Consider the following 15,640-nt stretch of genomic DNA (forward strand, 5'->3'; position numbering starts at 1 on the left):
GGTGCCAATTCATGTGTGAAAATGATTGTTCATGCTCTCTGAACCACTCTTTCACAATTTGAGCCTGATGAATCTTGGCTTTGTCTTCCTGGAATATGGCCATGATGTGTCTTCCTACATAGTTGTTTAAGAAATGAAAAGCTACACACTTTTATTCACATCAATTAGGATTAAAAGAACTGTTGCCAAACATATAACATGCTAGAAACATTATAATCACTGCAATAATGAAAGGTTTCTGTCTTTGCAAATATTCTGCATTTGTGTGTGGGAATTGCTCGGTGCGTGTTTTCTTTTTAGTCATCATATTATTTTGGGTGTGTATTGCAGAAAGAGGAGATGTGTGGGAATCTTACCCTACAGCACCACATGTTGGAGCCTGTGCAGAGGATCCCTCGTTACGAGCTCCTACTCAAAGACTATCTGCACCGCCTGCCAGAGGACGCGGACGACTTCAAAGACGCTCAGAGTGAGTGCAGAACGGCAGAACGCTGAAATGGGCCTTATCTCCTCCACTGACCGCAGCGGCCCACTTTCTGTTTCATTTCAACTATTCGTGCATGTGCCTGGAAATATTTCAGTGAAAAGATTCATGCAAGGTTAACAGGCCAAGATAAAAGGCAAAATGGAAAAATTACACCATGTGAATATCAAGACCTTCATCCTTTATTCTTTTCAGAATCTCTGGAGCTGATCGCCACAGCGGCAGAACATTCAAACGCTGCCATCAGGAAAATGGTGAGTGGATTTCAGATGAACCACGGCACCACAGATCAACGCCACACTCCATCTGGGGTGAAAACCAACACTGCCACTTAACATCCCTTTGTAATTAAGCATGGTTGCCTCTTTAATGTGTAGTCTGTTTTGAAAGTCTCTCATTTGAAGCTGTTAATTGCCTGTGCTTTTATTTTCTACATTTTGAGACATGAAATACTTCCCTCCAAGTGGAACTGTAGGGCCGTAACCACCATAGATATTGAGGGGGATAAATCCCCCCCAATAATTAGAAATAGCCAAACTGTCCCCTAAAAATCCCCCCTGAATCCCCCCCTAAAATCAAACTTACCACAAAAACGAACAATTGAACATATATCAGCATGATAACAACTACCTTAAATGACTAAAACCATCTTTCGGAAAACTTTATTTGAAGCGTAATTTATTTTTTTGTATTGACTCATTCCCGTTCGTTTGAATGGAGAAGGCGGGGTTTATGACCTGTACTGCATCCAGCCACCAGGGGGCGATCAAAGAGCCCGCAGCTTCACTGTTTAGGACACCCGGCTGCACTCCATTACGCAGCGCTCTGTATGTTGTTAGGATGACCAATTGTAATAGCCAATCAAATCAAAGTGGGCGGGATTTACTAATCACAGAAGCAGAGCGTGAATTCCAGTGCGAAGCGTCAGTTTAACTTTGAAAGAGTGAGGTAAGATGTAAATAGCGAAACATTTAATACATCAACTGTTTTACGATAGAAATGTTAAACGTCAGTGATGTGGTAATACTCGACTTTTTTCTCAAATATGGCCATTTTGAATGGAAAATTTAATGGAAAAAACCTTATTCGCTCAACTGAAGTGGATAATTTTGTATCCGATAAGAACATGTGCATAAAGTATGATGGAAACATTTACTGAATAAATACCTCCATCAGGGTTGCCAGGTTTTCAAAACAAAACCCACCCAATTGCTATTCAAAACTAGCCCAAAACTAGCCCAATCGCGTTTCAGGTGGGGTCCCATGGTAAAAATGCTAAATATCATGTTATTCGGGGTCGCTTCAACCCGTGGACATGAAAAACAACCCGCGGCAAACTTGGCAACACTGCCCTCTATGTACAACAAAAAAACAGAGGAAATCAACAGAGGATGCAGTTGGATAACTGGACTAACCAGAGGACCAATCTCATTGCACAGCATCTCAAATGTTAGTTTGATCATTCTGAAATCCCTGAGCCAAAGTCTGCCATCATAATGATTTGGTATAATGACCTTTCATAGCGGTTTCATACAGTTGTGTTCCCAAGCACCAGGCATCCCAATGCAAGATAACACAAAAGCGTTTCTTCTGCGCGCTCTGAGGTGCAAATAATTTATGGTGTACGAAAAAAGGGCCTCAGGCTTCCCTGATTGCAGTTACGTCCATTTTTAATACAGATATTTCGTGCCTATTTCCAAGGAAGTGACAATTTTGTTCTCTTGAACACATGGGATAGGAAACGGTGCTTTATTCGCAAATGTTTTTATGCGATCTTCCAATTTTGAGTTAAATTTGCAACTTTGGATGGAAACATATGATCAGCTTGAAGCTCTCTTGTTTGGATACTCACTGAAAATGAATGAATGATAAATGTCTCTACAAACATGTCAATGATTTGTCTCTCATAGGAGCGCATGAGAAAGCTGTTGAAGGTGTACGAGCTGCTCGGTGGAGAAGAGGACATTGTTAACCCGACTAATGAGCTCATTAAAGAGGGACACATCCTGAAACTGTCAGCTAAAAATGGGACATCACAGGATAGATACCTCATTCTGGTGAGTCAAACATGCCAAAGCTGTTTCACTACTTGTGCTAAACAAACGATACCTCAAAATGATTGATTTCTTAGTAAAAATGTAGTTCTTTTTAAATGTGTGTTGGTAAATCATGCATGTTTATCTTTGCTCTCCTCTCTCTGAAGTTCAATGACCGGTTGTTGTACTGCGTCCCTAAACTGAGGCTGATAGGACAGAAATTTGGAGTGAGAGCGCGGATTGATGTAGACGGCATGGAGGTTCGATGTGTTTTTATGTTGTTTACAGTGTCATACTCAAAATAAATCTGCTGTTATCAAACGGTCGGTTCACTCTGAATTGTTTCACAGCTGAAGGAGACCAGCAGCATGAACGTACCACGAACCTTTCTGGTATCCGGAAAACAACGTTCGCTAGAACTGCAAGCAAGGTACGGCTTAGGGAATGTGCTTCATCTGCTTAAAAAATAAAATCTGAGGTTGATTGACTACCACAGAAATGTTGTCCGAGCTTTTGGGCATTAGAAGGAAACACCCAAGAAAAGCATATCAGCCATTGAAAAACAAGAGAAATATGTGCGGCTTTTGGCATTTTAAAATGTTTGTCGTTTTCATTTTCACCAGGACGGAAGAAGAGAAGAGAGATTGGATTCAGGTAACCTTTTCTCCTCCTGCATGTCACATCGCAGGCTCTCGACCATAACTCTCCCGCTTGCATTTTTTTCATTTTTTCCATCTTTTCTTTCTTGTTCACTTTCTCACAGGCAATCCAGGCCACTATACAGAGACATGAACAGACGCTCGAGACCTTCCGAATGCTCAACTGCTCCTTTCGGGAGGAGGACTTCACTCCTCCCAACTCTCCAGTTAGTTTTTATCTTATCACTCGCAGTGTTGTTATTATTAACTAAAGCTAAAACTACAAAAAAATCATTTTCGTTATATGAAATTAAGCTGAAATAAAGTAAAGTATAAATATTGGATGTAAAACTTAAATCTAAAAAACTAAAATTATGTTAAAAAAATGTTGCAACCAACTGAAAGAAATGTTGAAGTACTAAAATTTCTATATATAAAAAATAAAGCTAATTAGAAATATTAATACTATATATATATATATATATATATATATATATATATATATATATATATATATATATATATACACACACACACACACAATTACTAAAACTGTAAATATAAAACTAAAAGTTAATTCAAAATATTAACAAATTCTTATATAGTATATGAATAATTCAGTCAGATTTTTTAGAGGGTCAACAGAAAAATAGTGTTAATAAAATAATACATTTTAACACTATCATTTTATTCTGCTTTCTAAACACTGGATGAAAATCATGAGATTAATCAAATGTTTTTATTCTGTTGACAGATAATATACAAAAAGATGTCAACTTTACAGCAAGTATATTACTATACTTTATACTATTATATACTGTTATTATAAAATATTTCCCAGATAATAGTTATTATCTGGCATATTTATAATATGTTTCACAGTATAAATGGGTGTTTATACATGAAAATATGTAGCTGCATTTATATTTTAGGAAGGGGGTCCCTCAGAAAGGGTTTGGCATATTTGGGGCTCTGTGACATCAAAAGTTTGAAAATCCCAGATGTATGTGAATAAATACATAATAGAGTGTCCCCAAAGAGCCTTTTGATGCTCAAGTCACACTTAAATATGCATGAATGTCATTGCATTCGTTAACAAAATATCAAATCAAATGGCATTTATTTTGAAGCACAGTTTTCGAAGCAAACACCTTTAAAGATGACACTTGCACTTATGCAATGACATTTTAACCCACATTTAGGTGTGGGTTAGGTCTGTGAATGCTTTATGTGGCCACTGCAGTATTCTCTGACCGTTCTTTGTTTTCAGAATTGCACAGAGCTTGGAAAGCGAGCGCCCACTCCAATCCGGGAGAAAGAGGTCACACTGTGCATGAAGTGTCAGGAGCCTTTTAACTCCATTACCAAAAGACGGCATCACTGCAAAGCCTGCGGACACGTATGTTACACAACACCATAATTCTGTAACTCGACATAATGCTGACGCGGTAGGCTGACGTGGGTCTTGATTTCAGGTGGTGTGTGGAAAGTGTTCGGAGTTCCGCGCCCGTCTGTTGTACGATAACAACCGAGCCAACCGTGTGTGTATAGACTGCTACACAACGCTAGTAGGAGTGCCGCCCTCTCCTGCCAGTCTGAGCAACAGCACACAGAGACGTCGCTCCATTCTAGAGGTAAAGGTCACAGTTCAAATGTGCACTTCTTTAAGGAAATAGCAGTGCTTGCAAAAAAGAATAGTGTTAAAAGGATAGTTCACCCAAAAATGAAAAATACCCCATGATTTACTCACCCTCAAGCCATCCTAGATGTATATGACTATCTTCTTTCAGACAAACACAATTGGAGATCTATCTATTATTTCTATATCTTGACTCTTCCAAGCTTTATAGTCACCTTTATTTATATAGCGCTTTTTACAATGCAGATTGTGTCAAAGCAGGTTTACATTGATAACTGGTATATAATTTTGGCTGCACAGCAGCTCTTAAAGAATAGTGTCAATGCAGGCAGTTCAAAGCACTGTTGAATATCAAATGTCAAGTCAAATGTCAAGTGTCCCCAACTAAGCAAGCCAAAGGCGATAGCGGCAAGGAACCCAAACTCCAACAGGTGACATCAGGTGGCAAACAGGTGTAAAAACCTTGGGAGAAACCAGTTTTAGTCGGGGGGCCAGTTCTCCTCTGGCGAACAGTGCTTCGTTACGATTCATGTAGCTATCATAAGTCCGATGGGATCGCAACATTCAAAGTATTTATTCCAGTTCCATCCAGTTGAGGATCGTATTCATCACACCGCTATGGACGGTTTGTTGAGGAGCTGCGCCACTTGTTGTCGTGTCGATGAGGCCTTCACAGTGGATGATCTAGTTGACTCAATCTCTGCTGATACTTCAGGGCTGCGTTGTGGTCGTGTCAAGGCGCGGGTCCTCAATCTCACCTGGATACGGCCACTTTATAATGGTAGTGAATGGGATGGCCCAATTTTGAAGCCAAAAAAAGCACATCCATCCATCATAAAAGTAATCCATACGGCTCCAGGAGGTTAATAAAGGGCAAAGCAATGCATTTTTGTAAGAAAAACATCCATATTTAAAACTTTATAATCTAAAATAACAAGCTTCCGGCAGACGACCATACACATACTGCTGAAGTCGACTTGCGCCACAAGAGTAACCCCTGACGTGATGTATGACCTATGATGTAGGAGTATTGTAAGCTTAGACGCCTCTTGCGGTATAAACAAATAGGGCTGTGCAACAAATTGAAGCTCCTCTTCTCTTATATTGGAATCCTCCGACATTTCTCTTTTAAAGGTGCCCTAGAACTTCTTTTTAAAAGATGTAATATAAGTCTAAGGTGTCCCCTGAATGTGTCTGTGAAGTTTCAACTCAAAATACCCCATAGATGTTTTTAAATTCATTTTTTTAACTGCCTATTTTGGGGCATCATTAACTATGCACCGATATATAGGTTGCGGCCCCTTTAAATCTCCCGCTCCCCCGCCCCGGAGCTCGCGCTTGCCTTGAACAGCATAAAAACAGTTCACACAGCTAATATAACCCTCAAAATGGATCTTTACAAGATGTTCGTCATGCTTCGGATCATGTGAGTATAGTATTTATTTGGATGTATTACATTTGATTCTGAATGAGTTTGAGGCTATGCTGCATGGCTAAAGCTAACATTACACACTGTTGGAGAGATTTATAAAGAATGAAGTTGTGTTTATGCATTATACAGACTGCAAGTGTTTAAAAATGAAAATAGCGACGGCTCTCTTGTCTCCGTGAATGCAGTAATAAACAATGGCAACTTTAACCACATTTAACAGTACATTAGCAACATGCTAACGAAACATTTACAAAGACAATTTACAAATATCACTAAAAATATCATGATATCATGGATCATGTCAGTTATTATCGCTCCATCTGCCATTTTTCGCTATTGTTCTTGCTTACCTAGTCTGATGATTCAGCTGTGCACATCCAGACGTTAATACTGGCTGCCCTTGTCTAATGGCTTGATCATGGGCTGGCATATGCAAATATTGGGGGCGTACATATTAATGATCCCGACTGTTACGTAACAGTTGGTGTTATGTTGAGATTCGCCTGTTCTTCGGAGGTCTTTTAAACAAATGAGATTTATATAAGAAAGAGGAAACAATGGAGTTTGAGACTCACTGTATGTCATTTCCATGTACTGAACTCTTGTTATTCAACTATGCCAATATAAATTCAATATTTAATTCTAGGGCACCTTTAAAATTCTTGTTTTAGACTTCTAATTCGTGATTTGTTTTGCTCTATCCTCTACGCTTCCGCGTTCGTCATTGCGTCATGCGTTGGGGCAGAGTTCACTCCTCTGCCGCAAATCGAAGCTAGTTATTATACTTAATAAAGTTGTAAATATGGATATTTTTCTTACAAAACCCATCGCTTCGCAGAAGGCCTTTATTAACCCCCTAAAGTTGTGTGGATTACTTTTATGATGGATGGATGCACTTTTTTTGCTTCAAAATCTGGCCCCCCATTCACTGCCATTATAAAGCTTGGAAGAGTCAAGATATTTTTAAATATATCTCCGATCGTGTTCGTCTGAAGGAAGATAGTCATATACAGCTAGGATGGCTTGAGGGTGAGTAAATCATGGGATAATTTTAATTTTTGGGTGAACTATCGCTTTAAAGCTTTAGGGAATCAACACATAATGTGACACATCTTTGGAGTGTAAAGGCAGATGTATGGCTAAATAGATGGAAGAAAGAGAAGACCAATCATAATTCAGTATGCAAAAATGAATAGTCAGGAACTGTAACTTGTTCTTTCCCTCATACAGAAACAGGCCTCAGTGGCAGCTGAGAACAGTGTGCTGTGTAGTTTCTTGCATCATATGGAGAAGGGAAGTGGCCGTGGATGGCAGAAGGCCTGGTTCGTCATTCCTGAAAATGAACCACTGGTGCTGTATATCTACGGTGCTCCACAGGTAAGGCTGCATTAACTAATACACAGGTTTATACACCACTATTATGTAAATGTGTGTGTTACTATAAAATATAGATGTGGTTTCTTTTTTTTTCTGCATTTTTGACAAGAATTTAAACCGCAATGACTGCATGCACACCTGGTATTATCATCTTTATGGGGATTGGACAGACAGAAACAAAGGACTGCCTACTCACCTGTCAATCAACCATTCTGTTAAAACAAAACAAAGTTATGAAAAGTTAACAAAAAGTTATGAAAAGCCTAAATGTATACACTACCATTCAAAAGTTTGGGGTCAGTAAGATTTTTTTTTTTCTTTTATTCAGCAAGGATGCATTAAATTGATGAAAAGTGACAGTAAAGACATTTATAATGTTATAAAATTTTATATTTCAAATAAATGCTGTTCTTTTGAACTTTCTATTCATCAAAGAGTCCTGAAAAATGTTTTTCACACAAGCACAACTGTTTTCCACATTGATAATAATAAGTGTTTCTTGAGACATTCTTGATCATGTGACACTGAAGACTGGAGTAATGATGCTGAAAATTCAGCTTTGCATCACAGAAATAAATTATATTTTAAAATATATTCAAATAGAAAACAGTTATTTTGAATTGTGACAATATTACAGTTTTTACTGTATTTTTGATCAAATAAATGCAGCCTTTGTGACTTTCAAAAACATTAAAAATCTTGCCACCCCTAAACTTTTGAACAGTAGTGCACATGCATCAAAGAATTTGCTTGATGTCAACATGAAACTTGGTCACAGAAGATGCATTTGACATGCATGTTACTACCAGAAGATCTGTCTTTTGATCAGATGACCCAAGACAGATGTTAACACCAGGTGTAAACAAGGCCTTAGGGTCCATTCCATGACTAATGTGGTTCACGGTGATCCGTTAATGATTTACTAGGGATGTATTGATCTTTTCTTCTTTTTCTCTCTATACGCACAGGATGTCAAAGCTCAGCGCAGTATTCCCCTCATCGGGTTCGAGGTGTCACTACCTGAATCGAGTGACCGTCTAGAACGTCGCTTCGCCTTCAAAATGAGCCAGAGTCATTTGACCGTTTACTTCAGTGCCGACTGTGAGGAAATGCAGCGACGCTGGATGGAGGTTTTGTCGAGAGCCGGCAGGGGTGAGGAGTTGCAGTCAAATGGTCCGATTTCCGAAGCCCTTGAAGAAGAAGGGGAGGAGCCAGCACCTACAGGAGAAAGCACATGATTGGCTGAAAAATATGATATCATTTTGCACACACAAACTGTACAAATGTGACCACAGCGACAGGATATAATAGACAAAACACACACACACACACACACACACACACAAACACACACATATACCTTCTCTCTTACACACATCTGTATTAATTGTCAGTTGTAAGTTGCATGAAATATCTACAGGTACGTTTCTCTGTGTATTGCTCATCTTGTGTGAGTGACCAGTGTTTGGAACAATCTGACAAAAGTGTGCACACTTTAAAGACGACTTACCAGAGGACATGTGATTACATTCATCAACTCTTTCGGTCGCTAGCAGTTTCTTTGTTGAATCGACTGTTTCTGTCAAATCTCGAGGTGTTGTGAAGTGGTTTCTCAAGGGTGTGTTCACACTTGGCAGGTTTGGTTCGATTAAAACGAACTCTGGTGCGATTGCTCTGTTAGTGCGGCTTACTTGAATAAATGTGAACGCTGCAATCCGAACCTTGGTGCACACCTAACAAGCAGACTGAGACCGCTGAAAAGGTGGCCTAAATGAACTCTGGTGTGGTTTGACTGAAATATGAAAGCCAGACGAACCATAGACATTTAAACGAACCAAAAACAGGACGTAACGTCATGAGATGCAACCCAAAAAAAGTCTCGTCATAGTAGATATGGTGCCCATTACAGTTCGGTACAGGTGTAACTGACGTAGGTTGGCAAGAGGTGTGCGTGTAAACCTCACTCCCCTGATCTCAAGAGGCGCTCTGGCTACTCTAGCAGTCTTTAAAGCACTCAACTCCCATGCAGACGGGCCCTTTTTGGAGACACTAGAGACTGCAGTCTTTATCCTCCTTGTTAGAGAGCCCGACTCCCATGCCGGCGGACCCGGGTTTGAGTCCCACTTAGAGTGGGCGGTTCGAACAGGAGGGGTTACAGTACACAGGTGTCAGAAAAGCCGTCTCCTTGCAGCAGATCTTTGTTTGTGTGTAACGGAGGAATTCCTGGTGCTCTTTTGGCTCCTTTACACGTTTTATAAACCCTTTGTGAGTTACCAGTCATGTGTACCCACATACAATGAGTGCTTTTTTGTATCTTTAGGTTAAGTCTTAAAAACGACAGTGTGAACGCTAAGAGAACCAGGACAAAATGTATCATTTTCTTTTTTGGTCCGGACCAAAAGAATCAAGAGAACCGAACTACAAGTGTGAACACACCATAACTCGATATGGATCATACTTGGTTTAGCGACGTAAGACAGTTGTCAGTATGGCGAGGTGACCGGTGGGGTGGTGTGCATGAATGTTTGGCCTGGTTTCGTGAAAAGTTTAGGTGAAACAGAGAGTCTACAGTAAAATATCCTAGTTTACATAACCAGAAGCAGGATGAAATGACGATTTTGTTGATTTTAAATAAGCAAAAGTTGAATCTGGCCAATATTCATGGCAATAATCCGCTCGGTAAGAGGATCAAATCCTGGATTTCACATTTCGATTACATATTAAACATTGGCTATTGGAGTTAGCAGTGAATCGTGACAGGATTGGACACATGAAATGTTCAGCTATGCAAGCCTGTGTTTATCTCTTATAGTGTGGTAATCAGGAACTGAACTGCTGGAACATAGAAGGAATATTTATTAAGCAGGTTTTTTAACCACTCAAAAACAACAGAAATATGTGCTTCCTGTTGACTCCAGGGACCTTCAGCTCAGAGAACACCGCCAAATTTACTCTGCCACCTAGTGGTCGCTCATCATAACGCTCTAGGAGTGAATGTCAGGAAGAACATGTCAGCCTAAAATCAAAATACATTTTATTTTGCATAAAGTAAATTAAGCTTGTTTTAATGACCATTAAGATTTTTGTTGCATTGTGAGAAAATAAAAATCTCATTACTGTAATGCGAAATAAAATAAATTATATATTTAAATAGTAAATTATTTATATGTTGTACTGTCTGTCATTTATGCTGATTTAAATAAAAATTACAGTAATGAGAGAATAATGGGAATTACAAAAACATTTAACTTAACTGTAATGAAATTGATCATAATGGTCCTAAAAATAAGCATGTTTTTCTTTTAAACAAAATAAAATAGATTTATTTTGGGGGTGAAATGATACCTGGACATGTTTTTGTGAGATTCACATCTAAGACTGTCCCTTTTTGCTCAAACTGTAGGGAAAAACTTTTCTGAGAAGGAAAACGTGTATAAAAGAAATGGACAGGGCTCTCCCTACAGGATAACAATTTTATCCTGTTGTTTGAGTGTGCACGAGTGATTTTATGAATGCAGAGGCGTTTCGTGGGATGGGATTTGATAAGATTTTAGGTCATGAAGGGTATGTATGAATCGGCTAGTTTTTATCATTGAAAACTCAATGATATCCCTGCCTTATTTAGAGGGGGTTTTGATAAATATAGAATATATATAAATAAAACAAGGTAAAAAATTTTGATGAGGATATCAACCGTTTTCAGCCGTGTTGTATTTGTGTATGAAAAGTGCAAAAGATTAAAGGATGAATTCATTTGTAAATATAACTTATTCCTCTGAGCCCAGTTTTGTGGGTTAGGTATTGTCGACGAGCTTTGGTGTTTGATCTTTGTTATGTGCAGTTTTAAATGGACTTCTGAGCATTGTGGTAAATTCCGGGTCAAGAAAAGCTTAGGATAAGTTCTCTCATTTTACCACTTATTCCAGAGGTAGATATTCAGTGTTTTAGAAAGAGCTTCACTTTCTTTTCCTCTTTTGAATCCAGTTTCCAAAACGTATTTGCCAATGTGAACGCCTGATGACTCATTGAGAACTGCTTTAACTTTTTGTGTTTGATATTGCTTTAATCTTGCTCTTTGTTGTCAAAGACATTGCTCGATTAAAAGTAAAGGTGAACCAGTCGGTGTATTTCCCCAAACCACCAGCCTGTCTGCTGTTTGTTTCCTTCCTCAAGGTACAAGAAAGGACTGTTGATGCCAGTGCACAGGGCTGGGACAGGGCTGCGTGTGTTAAAGGTCCCGTTCTTCGTGATCCCATGTTTCAAACTTTAGTTAGTGTGTAATGTTCTTGTTAGAGTATAAATAAAATCTGTAAAATTGTAAAGCTCAAAGTTCAATGCCAAGCGAGATATTTTATTTAACAGAAGTCGCCTACATCGAACGGCCAGTTTGGACTACATCCCTCTACTTCCTTCTTTAATGACGTCACTAAAACAGTTTTTTGACTAACCTCCGCCCACAGGAATACACAAGAGTTGCGTTTGTAGAGTGTGTTTGTCGCCATGTCGTCGAAACGCTGTTATTTTCATCCCGCAGTCCAATCACCGGGTCTGATTCCGGCTCAAATTGATAGGGTAAAATTAAAGACATGTTTACAATAACACTGAGCGCGTGCATCTCCACGTTATGGTAAGAGGCGTGACCTTTCCGGGCAAGATGCGCTAAACTGCTGTCGAATCACAACACAGGAACCGCTGGCACAATCAGAACTCGTTACGTATTTCTGAAGGAGGGACTTCATAGAACAAGGAAGTCATCAGCCCGTTTTTATGACAGTGGAAACAGCGGTATACAGATAAGTAAATTATGTGAAAAATACTGTGTTTTTTTACACGCGAAACATGAACACATGTTATAATGCACACTATAAACACAATCAAAGCTAAAAAAAAAAACACGTAAAACGGGACCTTTAACTTCCATATGTTTACGACTTGTACTGGTCATTCCCAGATCCTCAGTTGAGCCTGCCCGTCAGTCACGCTTACACACACATTCATCTTCCTGCTTTTCTCAGTATTATTGTTCTCGATATCCTGCCTTACTGATATTTTGCAACCCTGTGCTTATCTACACATTGTTTTTCACGATTGCTTTTTGCCAAAGTATACTGCAGAAAATGTTTATTAGAAATTCAAATGTCTTTTCTGTGTTTTTTTTTTTTTTTGGTCACATTTTTATGTTTATTTGGAGTTTTTTACTTTTCTTTTCTTTTTTTATACCAATATTTATTGTCTTTTTTACTCCTTGAGGTAATTGTAGTGAGGGTCGTAAAACTCGACGATGAACCAAAAGATGAACACTACCAAAATACGAAGGAAAAACACTATACATTAATGTTTGGGAGAATATAAGTTATTGTTTCTGTGTGCTCTAAGTATGTTTTAATCCCACACTAATAGAAAGTTAATTTGATTTCCTTAGTCCATAAAATGTATTTGCAAACTGTATTTTGAAGGGATATAATATAGAATACGGATATAATTCTGTGTAATCTCACAAAAAATAGTTTTACTACATTTTTCAAAAAAGATGGAGATGAAATACACTGTAGTTAATTTTAGGGTATCTGAACAATTGTGCATTTTTAAGCAAAATTATCTGAACAATCTCATGTCTTTGATCTGACATTAAGTGTCATATACAGAAATAGAGGTGCTATTTTATTGTTTGATCAAGGGAACAGCTTTGTGTTTATAAATAAATGACATGATGACATTCAGTGTACATGAATGAACAGGCTATATAATAATCAGAGTTTCTAGTGTTTAATATGGAGGAATCACACAATGGTACTTGAAGGATCTGAGCAAGAATCATTTGGGAGAAACATTTTTGTTGGGGAGAAACCAGTACGTCTCTGTGGTGCAGAACAGAGAATTAAATGCTACATTGTATATATTGTATATGCTCAAATCTGCATACCAAAAGACTCCATGAATAGCACAGTCTGATGATGATGATGATGATGATGATGATGATGTAATCTGTTCCTACACCTGGATTTTTGACTTGAGTGTTCTAATCTTGTTCATTTTTATAACCAAGTCCTATTGCACCAAGTTCCATTTTGCCATGAGGATGATTACTTTGTTACACACCAAACCTATTTATTGTAAACCAGCCTTTGGTTGAGCAGGTTTCTTTTATATAGACATGTACAATGGAAGCTAAAGAGAGAAATGTTGAAGCAAGGATGGTTGTTTTGCTCATAGATGTTAATGATTACCTGCCTAGTGATGATCTACCATTCCCTCTTCTGCTGTCTGGCATCATCACAGCATGCCAAACCCAAGGAATTGAAATGAGCACCTCATGACCTGCTGCTTTTTTCTTTTCTATTTTGCTGACTCTTCATGTGATGCACGTCTGCAACAAATCAGCAGAGAGGGATTTGTAAAACATTGCCAGATAGCCCTATAGCTGATCTTTCTCAAGGACAGCTAACACCTTTGCTCAGAAACACGCTCTCAGACAACCAAGAAATGGCTGCATTATGAGCTTTGATATGTTTTATTTTCAAGCCTATTAGCCAAACCATCACACTATATGGCACAAGTATACATGCTATTGTGTTCCCTCATGAAACCTGGTTTATTGTACACATAATATGGGTATTGCTGTTATTTCAAGTACTATTATAATTATTATTGTTGATTAAATTAGTGGCAGGCCACTGGGTACCATTGTATGTTAATATCCCAATGAAATCTGTGCAAGATCATGAAAATGTTTATGAAATAAAGTAATAAAAGAGCAAAAATAGTGCCACATTCATTTATTTCATCCAAATACTGTGTGTGATTTATAGTTTGAAGATATTAAAGGGTTAGTTCACCCAAAAATGAAAATTCTGTCATTTATTACTCACGTTCATGCCGTTCCATACCCGTAACACCTTCGTTAATTTTTGGAACACAAATTAAGATATTTTAGTTGAAATCCGATGGCTCCCAAAAATGAATGACATTTCCTCTCTCAAGATCCATAAAGGTACTAAAAACACATTTAAATCGGTTCATGTGAGTACAGTGGTTAAATATCAATATTATAAAGCGACGAGAATATTTTTGGAGCGCCAAAAAAACAAAATAACGACTTATATAGTGATGGCCGATTTCAAAACACTGCTTCAGGAAGCATCGGAGCATAATGAATCAGTGTATCGAATCAGCTGTTCGAAGCGCCAAAGTCACGTGATTTCAGCAGTTTGGCGGTTTGACGCGTGATCTGAATCATGATTCGATACACTGATTCATTATGCTCCGATGCTTCCTGAAGCAGTGTTTTGAAATCGACCATCACTAAATAAGTCATTATTTTGTTTTTTGGCGCACCAAAAATATTCGTCGCTATATAATTTTAATATTGAACCACTGTACTCACATGAACTGATTTATAAATTTGTTTTTAGTACATTAATGGATCTTGAGAGAGGAAATGTCATTGCTGGCTATGCAGGCCTCACGGAGCCATCGGATTTCAACAAAAATATCTTAATTTGTGTTCCGAAGATGAACAAAGGTCTTACGAGTGTGGAACGGCATGAGGGTGAGTAATAAATTACATAATTTTAATTTTTGGGTGAACTAGCCTTTTAATATCTTAGTTCATGTATGTGTAAAAGGCACTTTTTTTCAATAGAATAGGATCCAAACCATAGAAACGAAGGTCAATATGTCTGACAATTGAGGAACAGGACACAAATCACCATTTTAAAGAGAAGATACATACATCTAGCTATATAATAGTTTATTAAACATATATAATAGGTCTCACACGTGATTCGTGCCTCTATTAGTGGAATCTGTCAAAAACATTCCTTTGCATTATTTAATCTAGGCGTAATAAATTCTGACTATACTATGTGCTCAATTAAATCGCAGTGAATTCACTGAATTTCATCATCAGCATTATTTTATTGTAGTATTCTTTTCATAACATCACAAAGGGACACATAATCTAAATCTAAAGGATGACGAAATTGTTTGTAATGTTTTATCAAAGGGTGACCTAACCTTTGAAGTAAACAAGTA

The 15,640-nt window shown here is 38.1% G+C and overlaps 1 protein-coding gene and 1 long non-coding RNA gene across 7 annotated transcripts in view; one reads left to right on the forward strand and one right to left on the reverse strand.

Moving 5' to 3' along the window:
- fgd1 (FYVE, RhoGEF and PH domain containing 1) overlaps nt 1-11,743 on the forward strand; it is a 56,843-nt gene extending 45,100 nt beyond the window's left edge. For 4 of the 5 annotated variants that reach the window (XM_048210343.1, XM_048210345.1, XM_048210347.1 and 1 more), the window contains exons 7-18: nt 331-469; nt 680-738; nt 2,395-2,541; nt 2,688-2,780; nt 2,871-2,950; nt 3,144-3,174; nt 3,284-3,385; nt 3,913-3,945; nt 4,429-4,557; nt 4,634-4,792; nt 7,460-7,606; nt 8,575-11,743. In XM_048210343.1, the coding sequence (XP_048066300.1) occupies nt 331-469; nt 680-738; nt 2,395-2,541; nt 2,688-2,780; nt 2,871-2,950; nt 3,144-3,174; nt 3,284-3,385; nt 3,913-3,945; nt 4,429-4,557; nt 4,634-4,792; nt 7,460-7,606; nt 8,575-8,844 (1,389 nt within the window). In that variant the 3' untranslated portion in view covers nt 8,845-11,743. The remainder of the gene's footprint in view (nt 1-330; nt 470-679; nt 739-2,394; nt 2,542-2,687; nt 2,781-2,870; nt 2,951-3,143; nt 3,175-3,283; nt 3,386-3,912; nt 3,946-4,428; nt 4,558-4,633; nt 4,793-7,459; nt 7,607-8,574) is intronic. The other variant, XM_048210344.1, reaches the window with a different exon arrangement.
- LOC125280043 lies at nt 428-13,963 on the reverse strand. 2 transcript variants are annotated; one of them, XR_007187516.1, is made up of 4 exons: nt 13,834-13,963; nt 8,627-8,824; nt 658-790; nt 428-566 (listed from the first exon to the last, which is right to left on the reverse strand). It is a non-coding gene; the product is annotated as an uncharacterized LOC125280043 (long non-coding RNA). The 2 variants fall into 2 exon arrangements; XR_007187517.1 differs by lacking the exons at nt 428-566; nt 658-790 and adding an exon at nt 4,650-4,786.
- Nucleotides 13,964-15,640: the final 1,677 nt, after the last annotated feature.

Source organism: Megalobrama amblycephala, linkage group LG12 (assembly GCF_018812025.1).
Source record: "Megalobrama amblycephala isolate DHTTF-2021 linkage group LG12, ASM1881202v1, whole genome shotgun sequence".
NCBI classification, from domain to species: Eukaryota; Metazoa; Chordata; class Actinopteri; order Cypriniformes; family Xenocyprididae; genus Megalobrama; species Megalobrama amblycephala.